General features: G+C 55.1%; 3 protein-coding genes and 1 long non-coding RNA gene across 7 annotated transcripts; 2 read left to right on the forward strand and 2 right to left on the reverse strand.

Moving 5' to 3' along the window:
* Positions 1-27: 27 nt before the first annotated feature.
* On the reverse strand, positions 28-3353 carry LSM1 (LSM1 homolog, mRNA degradation associated). 2 transcript variants are annotated; one of them, XR_013924643.1, is made up of 5 exons: positions 3105-3353; positions 2709-2777; positions 1758-1873; positions 803-1119; positions 423-555 (listed from the first exon to the last, which is right to left on the reverse strand). XR_013924643.1 is itself a non-coding variant. In XM_080370582.1 (4 exons), exons 1-4 carry the CDS (start codon positions 3148-3150, stop codon positions 385-387), a joined length of 402 nt encoding a protein of 133 aa, XP_080226708.1. In that variant the 5' UTR covers positions 3151-3275; the 3' UTR covers positions 28-384. The 2 variants fall into 2 exon arrangements, 1 of the variants encoding a protein (XP_080226708.1); XM_080370582.1 differs by lacking the exon at positions 803-1119 and having other exon boundaries at positions 28-555; positions 3105-3275.
* BAG4 (BAG cochaperone 4) lies at positions 3310-8805 on the forward strand. 2 transcript variants are annotated; one of them, XM_080370565.1, is made up of 5 exons: positions 3354-3453; positions 3840-3980; positions 5280-5540; positions 5904-6146; positions 7287-8805. In XM_080370565.1, the coding sequence occupies exons 3-5, from the start codon at positions 5283-5285 to the stop codon at positions 7788-7790; spliced, it is 1005 nt and encodes a 334-aa protein (XP_080226691.1). In that variant the 5' UTR covers positions 3354-3453; positions 3840-3980; positions 5280-5282; the 3' UTR covers positions 7791-8805. The 2 variants fall into 2 exon arrangements, with proteins under 2 accessions (XP_080226690.1, XP_080226691.1); XM_080370564.1 differs by lacking the exon at positions 3840-3980 and having other exon boundaries at positions 3310-3453.
* LOC308055942 lies at positions 6309-23536 on the reverse strand. 2 transcript variants are annotated; one of them, XR_013924653.1, is made up of 9 exons: positions 23401-23536; positions 18883-19029; positions 17043-17281; positions 16243-16398; positions 14606-14966; positions 11780-11890; positions 9185-9399; positions 7644-7769; positions 6309-6499 (listed from the first exon to the last, which is right to left on the reverse strand). It is a non-coding gene; the product is annotated as an uncharacterized lncRNA (long non-coding RNA). The 2 variants fall into 2 exon arrangements; XR_013924654.1 differs by having other exon boundaries at positions 9185-10587.
* DDHD2 (DDHD domain containing 2) lies at positions 11884-25039 on the forward strand. Its single transcript, XM_080370536.1, has 17 exons — positions 11884-13529; positions 14846-15036; positions 15884-15973; positions 16323-16443; positions 17497-17586; positions 18790-18925; positions 19565-19773; positions 19917-19987; positions 20079-20198; positions 20386-20481; positions 20983-21114; positions 21218-21373; positions 21453-21555; positions 21638-21802; positions 22275-22437; positions 22713-22830; positions 23378-25039. Exons 1-16 carry the CDS (start codon positions 13337-13339, stop codon positions 22801-22803), a joined length of 2127 nt encoding a protein of 708 aa, XP_080226662.1. The 5' UTR covers positions 11884-13336; the 3' UTR covers positions 22804-22830; positions 23378-25039.
* Positions 25040-25312: the final 273 nt, after the last annotated feature.

A 25312-nucleotide genomic window follows, 5' to 3' on the forward strand; every position in this document is an offset into this window, starting at 1 on the left:
TGTCACAGAACAGAGGTGAAACTGTCGTTGTTGAAATCAAAGATTTATTTACACATCAAGGAAAACTCTCACCCAGGGCCACGTGAGAAGGAAAAAGCAAACAAACCTGAAGGACCAAGTGATTTGCCTCCCAAACACAAATGCTCACGCACCCCAGCTCCCCAGTGCACCTGGCCACCTAGGTCAGCCAAATGCCTTCTCTCCTTCTCTGCAAGGAGAAACTAAAGGCATTGTTTGTTTTTTTTTTTTTTTTTTTAGTTATCTGCACCACAGAAAACAATCTGAAAATAAAATCCACCTTTCCAAAGAGATCTGCCCATGTGCGGGAGGATCACGGAGCACCCCTCGCTCTGCCATGGAAGGAAGGTCCGAAGGGCAGCACATCTAGTACTCGTCCAGGGTGTCTGCCCGTGGGACAGAGAGGCCCCGCTCCTTCAGTGCCTGCACTTTCAGCTTCTCCGACTCCTGCTTGGCCTGCTGCTCCACCCGCTGCTCCTCCAGGATCTCCTCAATGGAGACCTGCTGCAGAGGCGTGTCGCTCTCCTTCTCCAGGTCCTGCAACAGAAACAGCCTGTTTAGCACTGCAAGGCAGCTGCCGCGGCTGAAACGTGCAGCTCAGCTGGTGGGATGCTGCGGGCACCGCTCTGCCCGCACGGCAGCTCAGGGCTGGGCCGACGTCGTCTCTGCGAGCACATCGCACCAGCCAGGACAGCACCAGGCTGGGGGGGGCAAGAGCCATCTGGGATGGCAACAGTCTGGGGCGGGTCTGCACTTGCACCTCTGCTGGGACACCGACACACACCCCTCTCACGTGCTTGGCCTTCGGTGATGTCCGAGCACTTCCTATAAGCGCCTGGCCAGGCTCCGTGCTCCCGGGGAGAGTGGGCTTCGCTGCGCCATGGACGACATGCTCCATCGCTCTTGCCAAAGTTGTTCCCGAGGTGAGCAGCTGAGCAGTGGCTGGGTCTGCCTCCCAAGCTCTGGGCTTACTAGCTCGAAGGCAGCCAGGGGATTTGGTCCTGTAAATGCTCAGGTTCCCCCTGGGTCATGGTCACAGGTTTGCTCGTGCAGGACGGTCTCCTCCAGGCAAGCCCCAGCAACCCCTGGACCGTGATGAGCCTGTGCCCATGCATCTTCCATGAGTCCCATCAAAAGGTGGAGGTGATGCAGAACAGAGGTGCCGGAGGCAGCACCCTGATGGGCAGGGACCCCCAGGACAGCCAGGGACCCCCAGGACAGCCAGGGACCCCCAGGACAGCCAGGGACCCCCAGGACAGCTGTCCATGGGATGGGGCTCCCACGGAGCATCTGGGCTGAGCTCAGCCCAAAGCGCTGAAGCAAACAGCAAGCGAGACAGCGCAAGCCCATCCCAGACAGTGTCCCTGGGTGATGAGCCAGCAGTGAGGTGACAGCCCCACAGACAGCCACTAGTGACACCCTCCAGCAATGCCACACACAGGCCAAGGCTTCCTCACATCTCCCTCCACTCGCCAGGCCACATGTTGCTCTTTACCCCTCGCGCCGTCCCAGAGCAGCTGTGGGACAGCACCTCTGCCCCCTGCCCTCAGACTCACAGGGGCATCTTCCTGATGGTTCCGCCAGAACCGGCCCCAGGAGGGGCTGCAAATTTCAGCCCCTGCAATGAGACAGTGACCGTATTTCACACCAGACAGATGGATGCCCAGCTCTGGTGTCTGCCACAGCACCACAAATGCCACCAGCGCGGTCCCAGTTGGCAGCAGGAGCTGCTTACTTACTATTTCCCCCAGCAGAACAACATTCTCGCCTCTCACAACAAAGATGCCTCGAGGGATGTCCCCATACTTCTTGCCCACATGGATGCGCTCCACGGTCTGGTGCAACACCAAGTTTGCTGCAGCAATCAAGAGACAAAGAAAATAACCCATGTTTCACTGTTTTCCAGACATAAAGTGTCTCATCCCAGCAAGGCAGAAAACCCAGAGGGGTGATGGCACCGGCACTTTCATGCCTCTCGGCAGGTCCTCTGAGCTGGATCACCGAAGGCACCGACCATCTCCCCGGCTGAAACGCAGCAGCTCCTGCAGCCTGTGCAGGCACAGCAGCGAGCTCAGAGCACCAGGGCTGAGCCGACCCAAGCAGCACATGCCGACAACAGTGGAAAAGACAACGGCACTGTTGGTGCTTTAGGCTCCAGGCAAGGACCAAGGCACCTGGTTCTGAGTGCAAACATCACCTAACATGTGCCTTGGGCTATTTCTGCCCAAGAAGGGATGCCACAGCACCAGTGCTGGATGCAGCTGGGAGCGTGGGCAGCACCCAGCGCTGGGCGAAGTCTCCGTAAAGCACCAAGTCCGGGGGGACACGCAGGTGGGTGTTAATGCACAACACAAACGCTTTAAAAACACAGCCTGCAGCCACGTCACTCCGTGAACCACCACGCTGATCCCTTTTAACACCCCTGCTCAGGACCCGCGGGGTCGCTGCTGCAGGCGGGGCAGCGCTGCACTAAGCGGTGATCTCCCCCCAAATCCTCTTCTCTCCCATTAGGCCACCGTTTGGGAATGGAGCTGCCCCAGTAAGTGTGGACCGAGGGGCACGAGAGCATCACCCAGCTCATGGGAACGGGCACCGTGGGGCCCTCCTCCTCCTCGCCAGCTCCCGGACACGGCTCCGGAGCCTGTCCCAGCCCAGCCGGACCCCCCGCACCCCCCCCTGTGCGGACGTACCGAACTGGTCGATGCTGCGCAGGTACCCGATGAGCGTGCGGCCGTCCCGCAGCAGGACCAGGTGCTTCTCTGCGGGAGAGGAGGGGGGTCAGCCACAGCCACGCGCGGGCACTAACGCCCCTCGCGCCCCCCGGCACGGCGCGGGGACAGCGGCGGGCGGCGCGCGGTGACCGGCCCGCCACGGCAGCGCCACGCGGGGGGCAGCCCCCCTGCGGAAAGAGGGGGCGCCACCGCCCCCCACGGAGCGGCACCCCCAGGGAACGAGGAGGTCCCGCCACCCCACGGGGGGAAGCGGGTAGCATCCTCCCCACGGGGGACCAGCCGCCCCGGGGGGCCGCTGCCCCGGGGGAAGGGGGCCTCGGTGGCGCGGAGGGCCCGGCCCGGCGGCGCACTCACTGTCGATGTCCTGGATGAGGCTGGCCGTGCCGGGCATGTAGTTCATGGTGCCGCCGCGCCGCCCCCAGCGGAAGCGCCGCCATGCGCCGGTGCCGCCGCCGCCCCGGAACCTCCCCGCCGCCGGGCGGGGCCCACCGCGCCGCTGCCCTTTTAAGCCAAGCCGGCCGTGCGCGCGGGGCGGCCGCCCATTGGCTGGCGCTGGCGGAGCCCTGCCGCCCATTGGCGGCGAGGCGGGCGGTGGCCATTGGTGGCGGGACGGGGCGGGGCGGCGGCCATGGAGCCCCGCGACCGCGCCGCCGAGCCGGGCCCGCCGTGGCCCCCCGGGTCCCCCCGCCCGCCGGCGGCGCAGGTAACGGCGGGGGCGGTGGGGCCGGCGGGGGGAAGGCGGCCGGCCCGGTCCCGGCCGCTGAGCCGAGCCCACCGGGGTGGAGCCCGCCCACTGCCCGGCCTGGGGGCGGCCGCGGCCTCCGCGCCCCCGGCGGGGCCCGGGCGGAGCCCCGCGGGGGCGGGCAGCGCTTCTGCAGCGCTAACGGGCGCGGACCCCCTGCTCCCAGCCGTGCCGGGCTGAGGCGGCGGCGGGGGCTCGGCCGGGCCGCGGGGGTGGGCGCTGCGCGGCCCCGACCCGCGGAGAGCGCCGAGGGCGCGACCGCCCCGAAAGCACCGAGCCCCGTGGGGGAGGGCGCCCCGCCGAGCCCCCCTCACCTCCGCCCGTCACCGACGTCTTTATGTTCCCAGGCCTTGTAGCTCGGTTCCAAAAGGATCCCGCATTGGATCCCGTTGGCATTAAATGCCGCTCTCCCGCCCCGCGGGGCTTGGGCAGGTGTTTGCTGCAGGAACATGGCGAGCGTGCAGCATTACCTTCGTATCTAGTCCAAGGTGACATTTCTGGGGCGGGTATTGCAATGAAGAGATCGCTGGGGAAATGCCGCCGTCCTCTAAGTTGTGCTGCCGAGAGGACGAGTGAGCACCTGGCATCGCCGGCCAGGATGCATCCCGGTGCCGGTCAGACGGAAGCACCTGGTCCCCCACGCCAGCACGGGGCTTGGGCAGCCCACCCCTGCCACGTCCCCTCTCCCCGGGCACGGCAGAGCAGAGGCACTGGCCGCACGACTGGGGGTGTTGGTACAACAGACCCCGCCAGTGGAAAGGAGCCGGTGGTGCTGGGGTGGCAGCTTGGGGAGAAGAGCCTTGCTGGTCCCGCTGTGCCCCAGCCCCGTGGCTTGCTCTTTCCGGATCTGTTGTTGGTTTTATTGCAGCAATAGCTTTTTTTAGGGGCCGTTGCACAAATACTGTATGAAGGGAAAGGCTTTAGTCTTTCCAAAGAGGTCGTCTGCTGTTCAGACATAACTGCGGATTGTTTTAATCCTATGGGAGATGTAGGTTTGATCTGGCTCTTTCCTAAATCCTGGCACGCAGGTGATACAATTTCTCCTCCATGAAACAGCTTGCAGGCAAAAAACTGCTTTGCCCAAAGCTACAGGGAGTCATCTGTGAGCTCCTGAAATCCTGATGCTTCATTGTCTCTCGTTAGGTGGAAACTCCCATTCCATAGACATTGATTACTTAAATGTATTCACGTAAATTGTCAGAAACGATCTGGATGTACAGACCTTTCATACGATGAGTCCTCAGACCCGACTGCTCCTGTGGCCCCAGCGTGACCTGTGGCACAGCGATCTGAGCACCCTGCTCTTGGGCCTCAGAACTGGTCCATCTCGTCCGCTTGCATCATTTCTGTTTGCAGACAAAGCGGAAATGAACTTTCCTGAAGTGTTTTTCACCCCCTAGTTGGTGATTACGTTGGCGTGGCTGAAGCTCCTAAGAGCTGCTTGCTGTGAGGGACTGTACGCATGTTTCTGAGCGAAGCGTGGTTAAGCTTAGTGTATCCCCTCTCTTCCCACCCTCCAGACAAATCCGTCTCCCTGCCATGCCTCCCTGAGCATGCTGCAAGGGCCAGGGGACCAATACGTGAGGCAGACAGGCCAACAGAAAGCCACATTGGAGCAGGAAGAGCTAACACGGGGGCAAATCAGCCTGGGGACAAAGGCACTCCCTAGTTAAATACCGCAGGAAGGGCCGGTCCTCTTTCCCTGGGCTGCTGCTGGGCTGGCCCGCAGCCCCTCTGCCCCGTGTCCGTGGCCCATCACCTTTCCTCTGCTCTTCCTTCTTTCCCAGGCAATGGATCCTCCCTACGCAAACGGGGCCTACAGCCCCCCGTACCCTCCAGCTCCCGGCGCTGCCCCGCACTATGCCGGCCTGCCGCAGACACGGGGGTACTACTGCTCCGGGCCCCCGCGGACCTCCTACCCTGCGGAGTCCACGGGCATGTATGGGTCCACGTCACCCGCTCCCCCCTGGAGCTACGCCCCGCCGGACTGCCCTGCTGAGGGGTCCTCTCTCAGGAGGCAGCAGGTTCATGGCTACTCCCCACCACAGGTAAGAGGCCGGGCAGCGGCTGGAGTGCTTTCCAGCCCCAGTGTCGATGCAGCTGCTGGGCTTGCATTTCCTGGGGAACAAGGAGTTGTTCTATGGGGCCACAGCAGAGGGAAAGACTGCAGTGCCCCCTCCGATGGAGCCGTGGGCCCTAATGGCTCTTGTGCCTTGAGCAGCTTGCCCTGCCTGGTTTTATTCTTACAAGAACTGCTGGTCACCTGCTCTTCAGAGACCCTAAGCTCCTGGGCGAGGAAAGCTGGAATCGGGTGGCAAGTCTGGTGCCGCAGCTGTTTCCAGGGCTCTCTGGAGGGAGCGGTGCTCAGAGTGGCTCCAGGGGTAATGCTTGTTCTCCCCCTCTGCTCGCAGACCCCAGGAATGCCCATCCCCCAGTATCCGTATGGAGACAGCAATCCAGGGGTCACGGCACAGGGGCCTCCGCCACAGCCCAGACCCCCAGAGGACACATGGGCTCCCCCCACTCTCTTTGGGGTGCAGCCACGTTACACATGGCCTGCTGCTTCGATGCACGGGAACCTCTTCCTCTCGGATTCACACCCGTCCTGGACTGGCAGTGGAGCTCCTTCCCACTCTCCTGGGTGGGAGTCAAAGGTACAGTTGATGCTTCTGCAGCGCATGCCCACACTGGGTCCTGTCTGTGTCAGACCACCTAGATGACACAGCTTTCCTCAAAACTTGCCTCTGTCTCCTAGGAATGCCCCTTTCTCCGAGCACAGTTAGTTTAGATAGAAATAAAGCAGCAAGTATCCAGAATACTGCCAGCGAAAATACCTGTTTGCATACAGAAGACCAAAATCCACGGCTGTAATTCCAGAAAGGTACTGGAGATAGTAGACGTCCCAGGACAGGTCTTGAAACGGGTCAGACCTCGTCTCGCTTGTCCAACTCCTCTCTCTCATGCAGCAGACGTGGTCAGGAATTCTTCAGCACAGTGTGGGACTAACCTGTGGGTCAGTTTGCAGATTCTGGTATAGCAGACTGTAGTATTCCTCTACAATGCTTGTTTTGGGCAGTGTCATCCTCTGCTGAGGAATTTTTTAAGCAAAAAATAGAAGGAAATTATGTGTTTGGTGGGGTCTGTTCAACTCTGCTTTCTCTGGGTTTGATCAGGAGTCAAACGACTCTCCAGAGGTTTGGCTGCCAGGCAGCAGCGCTGGCATGTGCAGCAGCAGCCCTGATGGGGGGATTTGGGGATGGGGGCTGCTGTTCCTTGGGAGCAGCTCAAGAGCATGCTACCTGCAGAGAAATATCTTCTCTAGTATATTCAAAAGGGACCATCCTGAAATCTTATTTAGCATCTCCCCTATTCACGGGTAATGACCGTTCAGTGGCTCACGCTGTTTCTTCTAAACACATGCCCCTTGCTGGGGATCCGTTCTTTAACGGCCAGGGACTGGAGCATGGGTCCCGTGTCCCTCTTTGGGGCTTCTTGCAGAAACCAGCCCACCTGGCAGGACACGGGGTGCCAGCCCACGGGGATGTGATGTGCTATGATGTCACGGTGTGTGACAGTGTAGAAAATGCTGCCCAGATCCCTGGTAATGTCATGCCTAACCTGGTCTGCCATGTCCTCCCAGGCATGGATGCTTCAAAGCAATCATGGTGTCACCTGTCACCCAGTTCCCTCAGTCCTGCCTGCCTTTTGAGTGCAAGATGAGAGATTTAATTCTTGGCTTTAAGGGAAATGCACTTAAAGACATACTTTATTATTTTTTCTCCTCCTGACTTTAGGATATTGCTTACGACAAACCTGAGCAAAGTGCAAACCAACACAACTACTATTCCGATGTCAATCACCAGCACTGTGGGACAATGAATGACCACAAGTCAGCCACGCCGCTCAACGCCAAGCCATCCCCCTCAAACCCCAAGGTGCAGTACAGCGCACAGCCCCAAATGTATGACAGTGCATCTCGGAAGCTTGTGGCTGGGAACCGGGAGGCTGGCTTAAAACCCGGTGACCAGCCTTCAACAAATTCTGCAGCCATCCAGCCAGAGATTCAGAGAATCCTCCACGTTATGGGGGAGGCTGAACAGCTGGAGCAAGAGGTGGATGAATTTGTAGGAAAAAAGACAGATAAATCCTACCGGCTTCTGGAGGAGATGTTGACCAAGCTGCTGTTGGAACTGGATTCCATCGAGACTGGTGGCCAGGACGGTGTTCGGCAGGCCAGGAAAGAGTCTGTCCACAGAATTCAGGCCATACTGGAAAAACTGGAAAGAAAGGGATTGTGAAAGCACATCAGCCACAACACACAGCCTGTTGTTGAGGTTCCAAAGAGTTTTAGTTCTGTTAAATCTCGGCTCTTTCTGCTACGCACTATTGACAATGGAATAGCAATAAGCCCCGAGTTAAAAAAAACAACAAAACCCACTACCAAAAAGAACCAACCCCAGAAGCCCAGCCCCAACAAATAAATTGGCGATGGACAAATTAAGAGAGGTTTGAAGCAGCAAACTCAATTGTTTGTTTGTTTCAGGCTTTGGAAAAGCAGAAACACCTGAGGTAGTTATGCTGTAGAGAGGTCTCCGTGGGGGTCTGCATCCTCTTCATCAGCAGGAAGGAAATCACTGTACAAAGTTCCCCAGATCAAGCCTAATCTCTAGGTGCCTCCTGCAACCACAGCAGTTCTTTAGACAGCTGGAACACTTGTCAGATGTCGTCACAACAGCACTGCAACGTGCAGCCACAACCCAAGACTCTGGGCTTGTCAGTCACTGCGTGTTATTTTCAGCTTCAGCTTCCTCGCCCTAAAAACTTGTGTGTCGTTGTGGGGTTTTGTTTTGGTTTAGTGCAGTCACATAGCGACACTGAAGTGCTGCAGAAAGGGACCATGCTGGCAGCCCGTCAATGGAAGCAGATGTCATGTTGTGCTGTTCTTCCTTTGTCGTGAAGAGCTAGGCCGTGGTGTCCCCTGCGGACACGGGAACAGCCTGGAAATCTCAGTTCTGCTGCTGAAATGGAGAGGTACAAGCAGAAGAACGACATCACAGCCGAGCAACCCCAATGGCAGGATGCCTGGAAATGCTTTCCAGGTCACTTGGGTCAAAATAATTGTAATGTCCTTCCACATACTACAAGTTTTGTATTCCACTGCAAGGGCTGTACTTGTGGCACTTGTAAGTACAGAGGGGAAGGGAACGGCTCAGCCTACTGTTAACCTTCTGGTTACAACATGTCAAGTGAATCATTACTGTGTGTGCCGAGATAATAAACCCTGAGAACTTCTAAATGTTATTTTGTAATTAAGATGTCTCAAAGTCTCATTTCTTTCAAGAGAAGCTGTAGGCAAGGCTGTGTAATTTAGACCTGCCTGTAACCAAAACGACAGCCAGGCTGTCTCACTGGCCGAGGTTAGGGGTGGGTGCCACGAGTCGCCTCTAAGAATACTTGTCTGGGGGATGCCGGGGTACAGCGGCCCCCATCGCCTCCCAAGCAGTGCAGATGCTCCAGGAGCCTTCAGCCGTGGCTCTAGGGCCTGTGGCTGTGTTTTGGAAGGGGTCTTGGTGCGGCCAAGGCTGGGAGGGCTCTGACCATACCCTCTGCAGGCTGACAGCCAGCTGACGTCCTGAAGGCACCTAGCAGATCCCACATCATTCCCAGATGGGGCTGCGTGCACGGGACTGACCTTTGCAGCTCGGATGTGTTCATGATCTCATGTGGCAAGATCGTGCGCAACCAACCATGTCCAAGGTGAGCCAGGAAAGAGCTGAATGTCCTGGGATGGGTAAACGCTTGGCTGCTGTTTTATTTTGTCCTCTTGTCAGGCAGAGAGCAGGCAGACCAAGCTATCTGTGCTTCGGCTGCAGTATGAAATCTGACTTCTGATGATCAGTGGCTATACTGGGAGATAAAGCAGATCACAATAAACATACTGATGCCCTGTCACTATCCCGGTTCGCGGTGCGTACAGAAAGCAATGGCCTGGCTCCAGTGAATGCCACCTTTCTTTCTCTGAGAAAGGCAGCAGTGTCAGCAGCAGCTCCAGGAATTAATCTGTGCTTTGGTTTTGTTTCTTCTTGTGAAAATACTCGTGGCAGGGATGGTTTTCCACACAGCCAGCCTTGCTACCAGTAGCTCTTTAAACCCAGAGGAATGAAAAGAAGCGCTATGGTGTCTCTGTCTTTTTTGTCTTATCTTATGGTTGAAAGGCTTCTTAAGTGCTGCCTGTAAGTGTTCTGAAATCTTTCCCAAGAGAGTGCTGCAGGTTCATTGAATTAGCTTGATACAGTAATAACTTTCTTTAGGTTTTTTGGAAAGGTAATACAGGCAACAAAACCCATCAACTGCTCTGAAGAAACACTCGGTGTGGGGGCAGAAAGCCAAGTCCTTGTGCTACAGGATTCTAGCAGATTCACTTTCAGATTTACTAAGTCCTATTCTGATCCTTTAGCATTCCCCACAAGTTTGCCTATAGAAGGCTATGAAGGAGACGAAAAGGTAAAGAAAGAATGTTAAGTACCCAAAGAGACCTAACTTTTCACTTTCTAGAAAAGTCAAGAACTGAAAAATCCAGCTGGCAGCGTGGGATGAGCCACTGAGCTCGCAATATGCGGATGGGAGCCTGAACCATGCTTTGCAAGAGGCAAAGGCTGCAGCGGAGCCTGTGTTCTCAGGAGGTGAAGAGAAGGCTGGAATGACTGGTGATGCAGGAAGGGAGAAAAGCCTCTGCTAGACTTCCCTTTGGTGCTCGGGACATGACTGAGCTCTGAAGCCACCTGTACCTGCCTTGAAGGCACTCCTTTCTGCTGGAGGTGGATGCATGTTTGATTCCTGTAACTCGTATTTGGGAGCGGAGCCAGCCCTGGGGAAAAGTGTGACCACGCTACCCTGCCGCTTTGCCCTCCTGCCGTTTCAGGTTCAGCACCAAGCCCAGGCCACAGTCTCACCACGTTTGTGCTCTTTAGAGAATTACCAGAGAGCTCACTCCTTCCTCTGTTACCACATTTGTTTTCTTATTTGGTTGGCACAGCTGCTGAAATGAAGGTCTGGATACCCTTTGTGCAGGATCTAGCCGAAGTCTGCAATTTGCTGTTGCAAGAGATGGCGTAAGTCATGCTTCAGCAGAGAACGTGAAAGCATTCAGCTCGTCGGTCAGTGCACACGGACTGCTACACCAGAGAGCTGGGGAGGCAGTCCTTCCTCACACCCCCCCTGGCAATAAAGTCTCCCCCCACTTTGCCAAATCAACCCCTTTATACAACCACACCAAGAACGGACAGAACTGCAGCCTGGCTTTGACCCTGCATGCAGCCCCCAGAGCTGCTACACAAACACCACAGCCACCAGCCCCAGGGCAGGTCTCCCTCGCCGCCACCCATGGGCTTTCACAGCCCTTGCTGCTACTGTCGCTTGAGGAAGGTGGCCACAGACAAACAGGGCGCCGTTGTGTCAGCCCTGCTGCTTTTTTGAGGACGTGGTGTTATCAGAAGGCTGCAGTAAGTCACTGCTTACAGGTACATGAAAAGAAGAAGCCAGCAGCCAGCCTAAGTTAGTCCGGAATCCATGGGCCTGGCTGAAACCTTCTGTATTTGTTTCAGTAGCAGAATTGCATCAGGAACAAAACTGCATTGTTTGTTGCATCCTGTTTGCTCTGATACTCATTTCCCTCCCCTGTCTGTCGCCAGGGAAAAGAGGTAAGTAGGTTCTAGCTGTGCAAGGAGGAGTGTGGAGGCAGTCCTGATACCTTGCAAACTCAGTAGCACTGCAATGCAGTCAGCTAGGAGAGAAGAAAAAAACTGTGCACTCAGCTGCTGTATCACCAGTGCTCTGTGGACTGGGACAAAGGTTTCCTGCTGGTGGAGACGTGGTAAGAATGATATCTTTATCTGTTCCTGAGAAAAAACTGAAAGTATGTGTCCGCCATACAAGCCAGACAAAATCTGGGAAGAAGGAAGGAGGTGGGTTTCTCCTCTGGTGTTTTGGTGCTGAACCTATCAAGGTAACCTACTCCTCTACAATATTTCCTTTTCCGGAACTTAAGCCTCTACGTGTAGGAAGGACTTGGCAGAGGGTTATATAAACCTTTAGTTAAAAGCACATGAAAGAACATCAAAAAATGGGCTGAAACGGCAGGCTCTCATTCCAGCAGGGCTAGTTATTTAAACTGTTCTGCGAGAAGACATGGCTGCGTACAACGTTTTCTGCATCCCTCGGGCAGATGGAGCGTTTTATGTGTTTCCCCCCAGGCTAAGCCAAACTGAGAGCAGGGATCAGGGCATACCTTCCACACTGCAGCCTGCAGAAAACTCCCACTGACATAACTGCATCCGTCCCCGCCGCTTTTTGTCTCCTTCAAAGCGGAACCAAAGTGGGTCACGGCTCGGATGGCGATCTGAAAGGAGAAAGACGCTGCAGCAGAGGCACAGGCAGGAGCTGTGTCAGCGTCGAGCTGGCGTGGGCCCCACGCAGGGAAGGCTGGATGGACAAGGTTTGTGGCCATTTGCTCTACAGATGCAAACCTGAGGATTTTAGCACTTCTAGCCATTAGTCTCCCTAGCCAGTGACTGCCATGGCGGAGATGAGCACTGGGACGACAATTCCTGGCAACCGGTTTATCTTAGAGCATCCACCCACACTGCAAAACCCCGAATTAGAAACTGTGTCTGTATTTATCATAAGGCTCATCTTTACATCTTTACAGAAACCAAACCCTTATTCTGGGATTGCCTGTTGCTTCTACGGGCAGCACCTGCCACCAGAAGAGTGTTTCTCAATCTCTAATAAGGCAGAAGAGGCACAGAAGGACTGAAAAACAAACGCTAAACCAGTGTCCCATGGTTTCTGCTCCAGAGCGCCCTATGCTCAAGTGCTTGTCCATGCTGCATGTGGGAGGCAACTGGCATGAAGGTACATGCTTCCGAGTGATGCTGTGCCGACACTGCGCACCCCTGCCCACCCGCATCCGGCTTAGGGGCATAATGATCAGCCTGAAATCAAGACCTAGGCCACAGAGTCCTAATTAACGCTGCGCATCGTGTGCCTGCGATGGCATTTGGGCATGGATCCACTCGGGCCGCTGCCAGCTGCAAGGGCTGCGCAACCCTCCCGAGAGCTGTGGCTGCGGGCAGGGCTTGCAGGCAGGGGCTGCGGGCAGGGGTTGCAGCTGTGGGCAGGGCTGCAGGCAGGGCTTGCGGGCAGCGGTTGCAGGCAGAGCTGGAGGTAGGGGCTACGGGCAAGAGCCGCAGGCAGGGCTCGCGGGCAGCGGTTGCAGGCAGAGCTGCAGGTAGGGGCAGCGGGCAGGGCCCGCAGCTGCAAGCAGGGGTTGCAGGCAAGGGTTACTAGCAGAGCTGCAAGGCAGGGGCAGCAGTTGCAGGCAGGGCTGTGGGCAGGGGCAGCGGGCAGAGCCCACAGGCAGGGGCAGCAGCCGCAGGCAGGGTCGCAGGCCAGGCCGCAGGCAGGGGCAGGGGCAGGGGCCGGGGGGCAGGCAGGCGCCCCAGGCCGCCGCGGCCGGCAGGCCCCGCTCTCCCCGCCCGCCCCCACGGTGACGCAGCCGCGGCGGGGCGGGCCGCGTTGCGCCGCCCCGGGCTGGGCGGGCGCCGGGGCCGGGCCGGGAGCCGGGCCTGCGCCGCCGGAGCATCCGCCTGCGGAGCGGGGCCGCGGGGCGCTCGGGGCGGGGGCGCTCCCCCGGACACGCGTGTGTGCGGCTGCAGCCACCCGGCCGGGCGCCCCCGCCGCGGCGGGCGGGATTGGGCGGGGGTGGCGGGGGGGGTCCTCGGGATAAGCGTTGCTGAAGCGCCGGGGATTCACCCACCGGCGCCCGTCTCCCGGCAGGAGCATCATGTCGGCCCCGCAACAGCAACAGGCGCAGCCCCCCCCGCCCGCCGCCGCCGAGGCTGCGGAGCCGGACGCCGCAAGCAGATACGAGGCGGTTGTTCCCCACTGGTTTTACTGCAAGGTCATGGATTCCAGGGAGCGATGGATCCCCTTCAGCATGCAGGACTCGGAGAGGCTGGAGGAGGCTCACGGCTCAGGTAGGGTGAGACCACCCGTGGGTAGGGGCTGCCCCGTCAGGAACGGCAGGTAAAGCTCCATCCACCGCCACGGGCTACGGGGGGTTCGCAGCACTGCTTGCCTTCAGCGTCCATCACTTCTATTTTTAAATTGCCCTTTGATTATAAATACCTAGTCCCTGCTCTTAAAATCACTGTAAGGACCTGGCCTGGTAAGGTCAGTGGGAGAGCCTCAGGTGTGTGCTCAGGGGAAGCGCCGTCCGGGTATCAGAGGGAAATTCCCAGGACACATCCATGGCTTCCACCTGGGATGCAAAATTTTCCCTCGGGAATCTTAAACCGGGACTTTTTTGGCAGCGTGCCTACTCCTAGAGCTGTAAACGTGTGAGTAACTAAGCTGTTTGGATGCATCAGATGGTCTGACCTCATTCATTTGATATATGCTCTAAATTATAGATAATCATACTGCCAAGCACCCTCCCGGTGTGGATGGGAGGGTGCTAGCACGATGGAGAATTCCACTGGGGAGATGTCCCTCGTAGATACACGGTGGCCTGCCTGCCTGCTCCTGGGGGTGCTGCCCCGCCAGCGGGGTCTGCTGAGTGGCACTGCTTGCAGCGAGCCCCTCGTGCTGCCAAATGGCCCCTGTCTGTGCGACCCACTGCCAGGACTGTGCTTAAAGCACCGCTCCTGCTGACGGCTGCGGCTGCGGGCAGAGCACTGACTGCCCAAGGGTTGCTCCTGTCCTCCATCTCCAAGGAACCTTTGGATTAGAGGCTGTGCCACCGTCCTCTGTGCCACAGCAGAGCCGAGCATGGCCTGGCGGAGGGTGCTCTGCCGGCAGCCTGGCCAGCGGGCAGACCCAAAAGGCAGCAGAATTAACAGGATTTGAAGTCCATACTGGGATCTGCGCGGAGTTCTGCATTTTAGAGGGGAATGGCTTAGAGACCTGGAAACCTGCACCTCCAGCGTTACACAATGTGCTTCCCAGGGCCACAAATTCATGTTTTACCATCTATATGAGGCAGGAAGAGTCCACATGAGCCTGTGCCTGAACTAGAGAGGAAGACAGCTGTAGCTTAATGCCTTCATCTTACCGTCTGCCTCTGGGGGAAGTCTGACTTGGGGCATCTCTCCTAGGATGCCCATTGACGTGGTTCTCCGTGCTCGGGTATGGACAACATTGGTGTCTACTGCCATTGCTCATACATGCTTGTGTGTGCTGCCTGCAGAAGGTGCTCCAAGTCTCATCCCTCTGCTCTGGCGTGGTACATAGCTTTCCAGCAGCATAGTTTTCTGGTCCTCTCACAATTAATTTCAGGCCTTGGTTCCCGCAGGGAGAGGTAAAGAAGATCTGGTCGTCCCAACGTCAGGAGGCAGGTACGACGTGCATCTGAAGAAGAGGCAGCGCGTTGCAGTATACTGGGAGGAGGAGGTATCTGAAGTGCGCCGCTGCACCTGGTTTTACAAGGGAGACAAGGACAATAAGTATATTCCCTACTCGGAGACCTTCAGTGAAGAACTGGAGGTAAACATGCCTTTCCGGGTAGCATCAGTCTTCCTGAGAAGCATCTTGGCTTCTCATTGTCAAATACTGGCCCTTTTGTCCCGAACTCCATATGGGGCAACTGGTGGTGCCGGCTGAGGACATGAACTCAAAAGAGGCTTTGGCATGGTGTTTTCACAGCTGATTAACATAACTGTAAACACTGCCACTGTCTCCCTCCCTGATGGCTGTGGCTGGGCAGCCTCTCCTTCCTCCTGCCCTCGTCCAGCTGCATCAGCATCCTTCTGCTACCTGTTTAAGTGCCCAGGTGCTCTTGGCATGCTGTGCGGCTCTGGTCTCGCTTTTAGCAGCTCTGCTCTGTTGTTTCCTGACCCTATCTGCTCTAACTTCAGTTTGACTCTCCTTGTGAGGATCATCCTTACTATGCTCATAGTTTCACCAGAGTCAAGGGAGGGGTGAATGCAAGAAAGAGAAATCATCGTTACGGGGACCCACTGAACAATGTGTAGTGTTAGAGACTTCAGTGGTCTGCGCTGTTAAGCTGGAGACTTTTCTTTGGAAAGATGCATATGTAGATTTATATAGATATAAGGAAATATATTTTTACAATAATCTGTATTCTGATGTGCCAACAACTACAATTCTAAATTGATGGGGAAGTCTGCTGTTAAAGCGAGGCCTTCTTGGAAACTCTCTAGCAGGTGATACTCAGGTGACCCTGCTCCTCCAGCTTGACCTGCCTGATTTCTCTGCCTCTTTTGCGAAGTGTTTTGATAGGAGGTACCATAAAATGGGTGGGAACATCCCAAGTGGTTGAATATTCATGGAATACCTTCTGCTGACTCACAGAGGGTGTTCTTTTCCCTAGGAAGCTTACATGATTGCTGTGACCCTGGATGAGTGGAAGAAGAAACTGGAATCTCCTAGCAGAGAAATCATTATCTTGCACAACCCAAAGGTGAGGAGAGCCTGCTGATCTTTGTGTTGACCAACAAGGACATCCCTTCAGTTCTTGAGGGCCTGTCTTTATGCTGTTTCTTTTAACCATGTCTGCTGAGCAATCTATTTTTTCCAAACAGCATTCCCCCCGCCTACCGGCACCAGGGGAAAGGGCAATGCCAGCAGAGTCTGCTTCACACATTGTTTCTTTTCAACGCGCCTTTCCCTCTCTCTGTGCAAATGGCTCCTATCAGACAGCACGGTCTGGTACCACCCCTTATCACCTACCAGCTGTTGTAGCAAAATTTCTCCTCTGCTTAACCACAGTATGCAATGCAGCTTAATGACAGGCTCTTCTTGTTTACAAGCTGATGGTGCACTACCATCCAGTTGCCACTTCTGATGACTGGGGCTCAACTCCTACAGAACAAGGTCGACCTCGGACTGTGAAGAGAGGAGTGGAGAACATTGCTGCCGAAATCCCCAACGGTGAGCTCGCTTCTCCCCCGCCTCCACCAATCCAAAGCTATGGTCTGTTTTTCAACCTGTTACTCAAAAAGACTGACAGAAACTTCCACGATCCTTTAAATGAAGCGCACATCTAAAAATTTTGTGCTGAAAGGAACTGAATGGTTTTCAGAAACCTCCCTAGCACCAGAGAGCCCGCAGTGTAAATGAACGTGCAGAGGCAGCAGACACATGGGGAGAAGGCGGTGCGTTTCCAGCTCCTGCACCGAGAGCTGCTGAAAGCACTGCTGTGCCTAAAATTACCCCTGAGGTCTTGGTGTGTATGTTTGTAAAGGAGAAGAGTTTCTTTCCATGGTAGGGACACAGAGGTTTGTCACTTATCTACATGCTGGTGACTTTCTGGGGCACGTGCTCTTCCCATCTCTGAAGCTGTGTGTCAGCTCTGCCCCCTCCCAGCTGTCCCTGAGCTCTCAGGACTTGTCCCTGCGGTGAGGACAGGCAGTTTACTCCCATCTAACCCCTTCATTTCCCATGCAGCGTGCATGCCGTGAGGAAAGCAGGCATGCAGACTCAGGTGTGTGGGAAGCAGAGAACAAGACATAACTCCACCTGGTGCCTACCTGAGGGATGCAGCGACGTGGGGGCCAGGCAGCTCAGCAGAGCGGGCTGGGCACAGGGCAGCTGCACTGAGTCCTCCTGGTCCTGCCTGCTTCTGTTCTTACGTGTCCCATGGACGGGTGGGAGCGAACTGTGAGGAGCATCCACTCCTGCTGAAGTGAGGATGGTGACAGGAGCAGGGACAAGCCACCTCATCTTCCTCTACTGTCCTGTTGATCCGAATCCATTCCAGGGTGGGCAGCTGAATTTAGCAGGACAAACCCTTCAGAAATGTGAGAAATCCCACTAGCCTTTAGGCATACAATTCAGGCGCTAACTCCAGGGTTTTTTTACGTGGGCTGAGGCAAGGATGGGAAGCTCCACTCTCCTGCAGAGCATGTGGTTTCAGTGGGTCAGTTCCCTATTAAGCAATGTCTCCCGCAGGGCATGTGCTTTGAACTCTTCTTTCCTCCTTAGGAGAGCCGCTGCAAATTGACCACTTGGTTTTCGTGGTGCACGGTATCGGCCCAGCATGCGACATTCGGTTCAGGAGCATCGTCCAGTGTGGTAGGTGTGGAGCCTGGCTGGGGTGCTCTTCCCATACGTTGCTTTTAGCAGAGCCAGTAAACCCTCATCTGCCTGGACAATGTGAAATGCTGTCAAGAGTGCATTCAAACCATCCCGATGCTCACGTTGGCAAGCTGCACAGACGAATTTGCTGACTGCAATGGGGAGCATGAATGCAGTGCTCACTAACCCATTAAATCCTTCCATCTGGAAAGGTTTGGGTAACCACTTTTCATCACTGTGTTCTGCTGCTGCTCAAAATAGAGAGTTTCCCAAATTGGATACAGATTTTCCAAGTAACTGTCTAAACCTGCTAAACTAATTAGTAACCTGCTCAGTCTATTGCTACGGGTTAATCTCACGGGGTGAAGTCTAACAGACGATACCCCATCCAGCAGCCTGTGGAGTGATTTTGGATCAAAATCAGGGATGCTGCCTCTGGCTCAGGAAACCCCCAAGCTGCAAATGCCTGGAGGTTAGGAGACCGTGCGAGAAGTATTGCTGGTCTTAGACACTCCTCTAATCATCCACCGTTGATCAATACTGGAGACAGGGTACTAACCCAAGTAACTGGTCTGACCTGTTCATTATTATTTGGTCAGAGTGCTTCAGTTCTGTAGGATAGGTTATCACTGAAACTGCCTGGAAGCCTGGCATGATTTAACCTGTAAAAATCAAGGGAGCTGAGATTTTTCACAGCAGACTATCTTTAGTTCCTTTAAGATATATCTGTGCTTTAATGCAGTCCGTTCTTCTATATGTTCATCTGATGAAACTATTTTCAAGGCTGCTGACCATGTGAAATGAAGATCAGCCTTTCTCCCTCAGAACTGAGTAATTTCAAGTTCACCTCCTCGATTCCCTTTCTAACACATGCATCTTCACAACAGATAAATTTTTTTAAAAAATTCCTGAAAGTACCTTTCTTATCCTGACTGCTGCGTTAAAGCCCTCCGCATGTGGAAAGGAGGCTTGTTACAGATGGGACGGTGAAATCCAGTAAACACACATGTAAGGACATGGAGCCTTCCCCTGATCTTGTAGTTAAAGATTCAAGGTCTTAGGGTAGCAGCAGCAGATTAAAGACCCTGGTGGGATTTCCCCTGGTAATGATCTTTTCTTTTATCTTATTAAGTGTTGTTGATGCAGCATGCTTGCCCTGTAGCCTGGTGGATCTCAGTATGAGTTCATGCTTTTTTCCAGTGAATGACTTCAGGAATGTTTCCCTGAGCATGCTGCAAGCGCATTTCAAGAAGGCCCAGGAGCAACAACAGATCGGCCGGGTGGAGTTCCTACCTGTGAACTGGCACAGCTCCCTCCACTCCACCGGGGTGGATGTGTAAGTGTCCGAGACAGCTATCTCCTCCCGTGCCGGTGTCCATGGGAATGGCAGAGCACACAGACAGCCGCCACCTGTACAAACGCTGCTTTTTCTGGTGGCCACTGCAAGCAAAGGGAAAGCTGTGAGCCGTGAGCATGCAGGGGTAAGCAGGACAGACAGGGTCCTATAGAGCACCTCCATGCCAGCCCCCCTCCCCACCAGTCTTTTGCAGCTCTGTTTTCCAGAGCACAGCAGGTGCCTGCTCTGATCAGCATCCAGCCAGAGAGGAGAGGTATCTGCCTTTTCCTGGCTAATATCAGGAGGGATCGTGGATATCCACACCTTGTTAAAGGCTACTGGAAACCGAGCACCCTGTTTCTGCACTCAAGCAGTGCTCTGCAGTGCCCTAGGAAGGGGAGAGAGCCGGTTAGGCTCCAGAGGAAAAGAAAGTCCAGGCTCCTTCCTCCTGCTTGGAGCATAAGAGCACAGGTTGGGCTCTGCCTTGAATCTCTGCATGAGCCAAGGGTCTGAGTTACATACAACACGTCCTTTAAGATGGTGGCAATCCCTCTCTGAACTTACGTTTTGCTTCAGAAACATGGTGGGGTTCACTGGCACCCCTAACTGCAGTGCCCTCTCTCCTCCATTCCCCCATAGTGACCTGGAGCGAATCACTTTGCCGAGCATCAATCGCCTGCGTCACTTCATCAACGACACCATCCTGGACGTTTTCTTCTACAACAGCTCCACCTATTGCCAGACCATCGTGGACACGGTGGCGTCTGAAATGAACCGCCTGCACCAGCTCTTTTTGCAGAGAAACCCACTCTTCAAAGGGGGGGTCTCCATTGCGGGGCACAGCCTCGGTAAGGGGTTTCACCCACGGGTCCCGTGAGCATCACCGTACCGTGGGAGCAGGGAGGGTTCTGGGCTTCCATCCCAGCAAGGCGATGGCTCCGGGCTCTTCCCAGATGACATGCTGATGTGTCTGCCTGCGCCTGCTTTCTAGGGTCCCTCATTTTGTTTGATCTCCTGACGAACCAGAAAGCCGCTCCCGAGGAGGATGAGCACAGCAGAGAGGTACGTGCTCTCCGGCTGCCTGGGGAAGGGGGGAGCCTCCAGGAGAAAATCAGTGAGCAAAAAGCGTGATCCCTGATGGCTCTGTTCACAGGGGTCCAGGACAACCTCAAGCAACAGGGGTATCGAGGAAGTAAAAGAAATCCTGAAGAAACTGGAGCTGTCTGAATATTGTGATGTGTTTGAGAAGGAGAAAATGGACAGGCGAGCACTGGTAAGGAGCTCTCCTGTTCTGCCACCTCTTGCATTTCTTCTTTGCTTTTCTTCCCACCCACTGCACATCTCCCTGGTACTGAGTCATTCGCACATGAGATGTCTCTGAGGAGTGCAGCAGGAGCAGAACTACAGAGAACAGAAATCCCTCACTGCACACTCTAATACCTGCCTTGCTTATCTTCCAGTTCTTGTGCACAGAGGAAAACCTTAAAGAAATGGGAATTCCCTTAGGACCAAGAATGAAGATACTTCATTACATCGGCTCCAAGACAGAGATGCAGGTTTGTCTTCTGCGTGGCTTGTGTTCATCCAGGTCACATCCCGTTGCTTTCTGACAAGGAGCAGCCTTCCCCACTTAACGATCAGACTGGTACCCGGGCCACCAGCCCGACGGCCGAGCACCCCAACCTCCTCGTTCCCGGCCATCCTCGCTCAGGTGGCTCTTGCGGGCTCGTGCTGGCTGTGGCAACAGAGCTGCTCGCTGCTCCTGCACGTGACGTGGGTGTTGCTCTCCTGCAGGATCACTTTATCCTTACGGCCTGCGAGGGCAATCCCTGAGCAGGAGGACTTGTTAACGGTAGTAGAGACTGAAGTTCATGCCAGCTAGAGAGGTGGTTGGCTGGAGTAGGACAGCACTGCCAAGACCACCGTGGTTCTGGAAGATACGGGGCACTCGGCAGCTCGCTGCCTCATGTACTTGCTCACGGGTGGGTAGGATGGGCCGTGGTGCGGGCTCACTGGAAGAGCCCTGCCAGCAGGGTTTCCTGTTTGTGTTGCTGCAGGACCAGAGCACAGCAGCAGCTGCTGGGCACAGCAGGGAGCACGAAGCTGCATCTCGGTCCCTGTCGCAGCACAACCCGGACAGCACAGACGATGGCAGAAACTGCCAGTACCGGGACGTTGGCTTGGGACAGGTAACTACCGAGCTTGGTGCCGTGCTCTAACTGCGACAAGGTGCTCGTAACACCAGCATGGAGTTTGTCTCATAAAACAAAACTGAATCTCTGTCTCTCCTAGGTCTCAGCAAACTATCCTCAGCTAAACTACAAGCCCACCATCTTCTTTGCTTTTGGGTCTCCCATTGGGATGTTTCTCACGGTGCGAGGGGTAAAGCGGATAGACCCCAACTACAGCCTGCCCACCTGCAAAGGCTTCTTCAACATCTTCCACCCTGTAGGTATAAGAACCAGAGCCTTCCTGCGTGAGACGCATGGAGCACGAGCCCTGGCTCACTGTCCCCCTCCTCGTACAGTTTGACCCAGTGGCGTACAGGATTGAGCCCATGATTGTTCCAGATCTGGAGTTTGAGCCCATGCTGCTGCCTCACCACAAAGGCAGGAAGAGAATGCACCTAGGTATGAAGGGCAGCCCCTCTCCCCCTGCTCTGGGCAGCTGCTGCAGCCCCCACCCCGACACTGACCCCTCCCTGCCTTTCAGAGCTGAAGGAAGGGCTGACTCGCATGAGCGTGGACCTGAAGAACAACTTGCTGGGGTCCCTGCGGGTAGCCTGGCAGTCCTTCACTCGAGCCCCGCTGCCGGCCGTGGAGGCAGCGAGTACCGATGCCGAAGCAGAGGCAGAAACTGGTGTGGAGAAGCAGCCAGGTTGGTGGTACGCGCGGGGTGGTGGGGAGCTGGGGATGCAGCATTGCAACCTGAGTGCTTGGGCTCCCTGTGGCCATGCCGGCGAGGTGCCCATCCTGGCATCAAACCCAGGCGCTGCTGCTCTCTTCTGCGCTCAGCAAAGGGATTGCTGGGCTCTCCAAATGTTGTGGCCTTCCCCTGTCACTGCCTGATGAAAGGGGAGAAGAGGCAATCTGCCTGGCCAGTAACAGCCTCCTTGGGGTCTCAGCACACCATGCTAGTCTGTAAGATCGCCAAGCCTGCCACCCTTCTCTAGCAGTCTCTTGCAATCCTGTTTTCCAAGAGCGAGCCCTGGGGGGAAGGGCCAAGCACTTAAGCTGCCTCTCCTCTGCAAGAGCCCACGGTAGGGCAGAGGGAGGGCATGGTGACAATGATGTATTTTCACGGGTGCTGGTGCCCCGTGGCTGAACCGCATTGCTCTTGACTCCTTCAGATACAAAGCCAGATGAGACCCCCACAGCAGTGAAGGAAGAGGCCTCCCACATTAACGTAGGGAGGCTGAATGGAGGGAATCGCATTGACTATGTGCTGCAGGAGAAGCCAATAGAGAGCTTTAACGAGTACTTATTTGCACTACAAGGGCACCTCTGCTATTGGTAAGATTCTGCATAACCATCAAAGCTTCAAATTCATGTCTGCTGTAAGCAGAATGCTATCATTTTTAAAGCCAACATAATAAGAAAAGCCTGAACTGAGTAAACAAGATAGGCTCCTGCCTAGAACGCAGACAGAGGAAGGAGACTGGTGGTGGTCTCCTTGCCTAGTACTGCCTGCATTTGTTGAATGCTGCAGCTACCCCACAACCATCACAGACGTCCTGACATAACGGATGGAAGTGTCCTCCTCTAATTCCCATGTCCTCCTCCTCCAGGGAGTCGGAAGACACTGTTCTGCTGGTTCTGAAGGAGATCTACCAGACACAAGGCATTACGCTGGATCAACCTTTGCCAGGAAGCCAGTGACCAACCTGTGCTGTTCTGCCACTTGATGTAAGTCACCTTGCCTACACCCCTTCCAAGTTTCCTAGGACACCTCAGAGGACATCTGGTTCATTTGAAGGAATATCATTATTTACAGTGCTGTATCTAAGGCAGGAGGCGGTCTCAGGTGTTTCCTTTGGCCTGTCAGCACGTTTGGCTGCTTTCCTCCTGTCCTGCACACAAGCGCTACCAGACAGGAACAGAGCTAATTAACTGCTGCTGCTGAAGTTAAGGGCAGCAGCAACTTGTGTATGGTCACCATCAGTTCAGTCCACACAGGAACAACCAGACACGTGGCCCTACTCCCGGCTGCCGAGGCTGAACGTTTTTTATAGACGGGCAGCGAACCAGAGCGTGGACCCTGTGGTTCTTACAGGGATGCTTTCACCCTCTGCTCCAATTGCTGGCCGAGGGTAGACCAGGGGTGAGGTGCATCCTTCTGTTTTCCTGCCGTCGAAGCTGAACGCTGGTAGTCGCTGGGTACAGGAGGCTGGGCTGGGTGGATTTTGGTCTGCCCTCGTGCAGCTATTCCTATGTTCTCCTTTTGCTTTTTTAGATCCAATTCAACCGAGTACTCACCAGGAAAGTCCAGATTTCCTCTCTGCCTTCCTCTCTCCTCTGCTGCTGTGTCCCGCATGCTGCTTCCCAAGTACTTGCTGCTACCTGGAGATAAGGATGATTTTCCTCCATTTTGGGTAGGGGTGGGGGGATAAAGTACTGAGGGAAAACACTTCTGCTCAAACACACACAGCACTTGCACTGTGACTCCCTGTGGCAACACATATTTTTAACCCTCCACCTTGCAAGTTATCGCACTAGCTCCTCTAGCACTGAAACAGACTAGCTGTCCGGGCTAGGAACTGACATTGAGGGCCTGACTCTTGCTCCTGGCTTAGTGAGGAAACGCGCAGCTTGTGACCTTGAGGAATAAAAGCCTTAAAACATGCAGCGTGGAGAGAGCTATAGCAGCCTTGTCGAGCAAAGGAGATTGCCGACTTCTGCCTGCCAGAACGCGGAGCACCAGGCGCGAGGACTGCGGTCTGTGGGAGGTGAAGCCCAGGGCACAAGACGAGCAGGAATGTGTCTGCCAGCTGTTCTCATCTCCTTGAATCGCTGCTGTGCGGTTCGTGCACTCATGGGCTGTGCCAGGCAGGACTGCCCTGTAAAACAGCTCGTGAGAGTGGCATGTTTATGCACACTTGACCCAGGCGCTCCCGCCTGCTGTAATATGTTGGCATTGACTCCTCGGCACCCTCACCCAGCCCATGGCAGCCAGCAAACCAAGGGCCTCCCTGAGGCACTGCCTGCGTCTTGTGTAGGACCAAGCTAGTGGCCAGGTGTAACCGTACGGGAGGAAAGCTTCAGCTCCAGATCAAACTCCAGCCAGACCGGGGGAAAGCAGCTGCTCCTCAGCAGCACCCAGGCAATTTGGAGGCCCTCCTGCACTTTGCAGGGGGGCACGGAGCAACGCTACCATCCTGCTGCAGTGTGGCTTTCAGGGTGGCTGCAGGGATCTCGCACCAGCCAGGCTCCAGTCATTGTTTTTGGTTTTTAAACACACAAAATGCAGCCAGCGAAGCTGGAGCCCAGATACATAAGGTCTGGACAGTGTCCCAGTGACCCCGCTGAAGAAATTACACCAGCTCTGCAGCTACCTGTGGCATGCTAGCTCTGCTCCAAGGGGGACGGGGCCAGAGAGCCCCTGGTGATCCCTCCCTTTGCGACCAAAACCACCCAGGCTGACTCACTGGCTGGGCTGAGGCCCTGGGGAAAGGCAGAGGCAGACGCTTCAGTGATGTGTAAGGTCATTGCTGTTGACAGCCTTTGGAAGAGCCAAACCACTTTCCCTCCCGCTGACTTTTGCCCTGCATGGGGTAAGAAGCCTTTTTTCCACAGCCTGTTTGTTTGTCCTCTGTTGTACTACATTATTTGCACTACTTGGAAAGTTTCGTTTGCAGCCTACATCCCTCCTCCCATCCCACAGGGACAGAAGCTGTTCTTTTACCTGACTGCAGAAACAGACATGCTGCTCAGTCGGCGCCTGAACTACTGATTGCTAAAGCGTCTCCTACAAGAGTAGGAAAAGGAACAGTCTTAACACAGGACACTCTAATGATCAGCTTTTTAAGTTATGCACTTTGTTAAAAAAAAGTTAAATACATTTTAAATGTTATTTAATGTCTTTTCCAGTAAAAGCCAAAATAAATAAGTAGATGACTGTGGTGTGTGCATGTCTGGGGGGAGAGGGCGTTGAAGAAATCACGTGCACAATTTTAGGAGAAAGCAAAACTATTTCTCTAACTTCTATTGAAGCTGCAGGGTCACAGAGGGCTTACGTGGGCCAAACTGAGGGTGAGGGGTGGCTTCATTACTGTCATGTCCTGAGCTCGGCAGAGGCACAAGTGCCTCGCTCTGCGACAGCCTCACTTTTGCTGTTAGCATGTACATACGCTTGATCAAAACCACACTTATCTATGGAGGAGACTAGTGA

The sequence above is a fragment of the Falco punctatus genome (assembly GCF_963210335.1).
Source record: "Falco punctatus genome assembly, chromosome: 20".
Classification (NCBI taxonomy): domain Eukaryota; kingdom Metazoa; phylum Chordata; class Aves; order Falconiformes; family Falconidae; genus Falco; species Falco punctatus.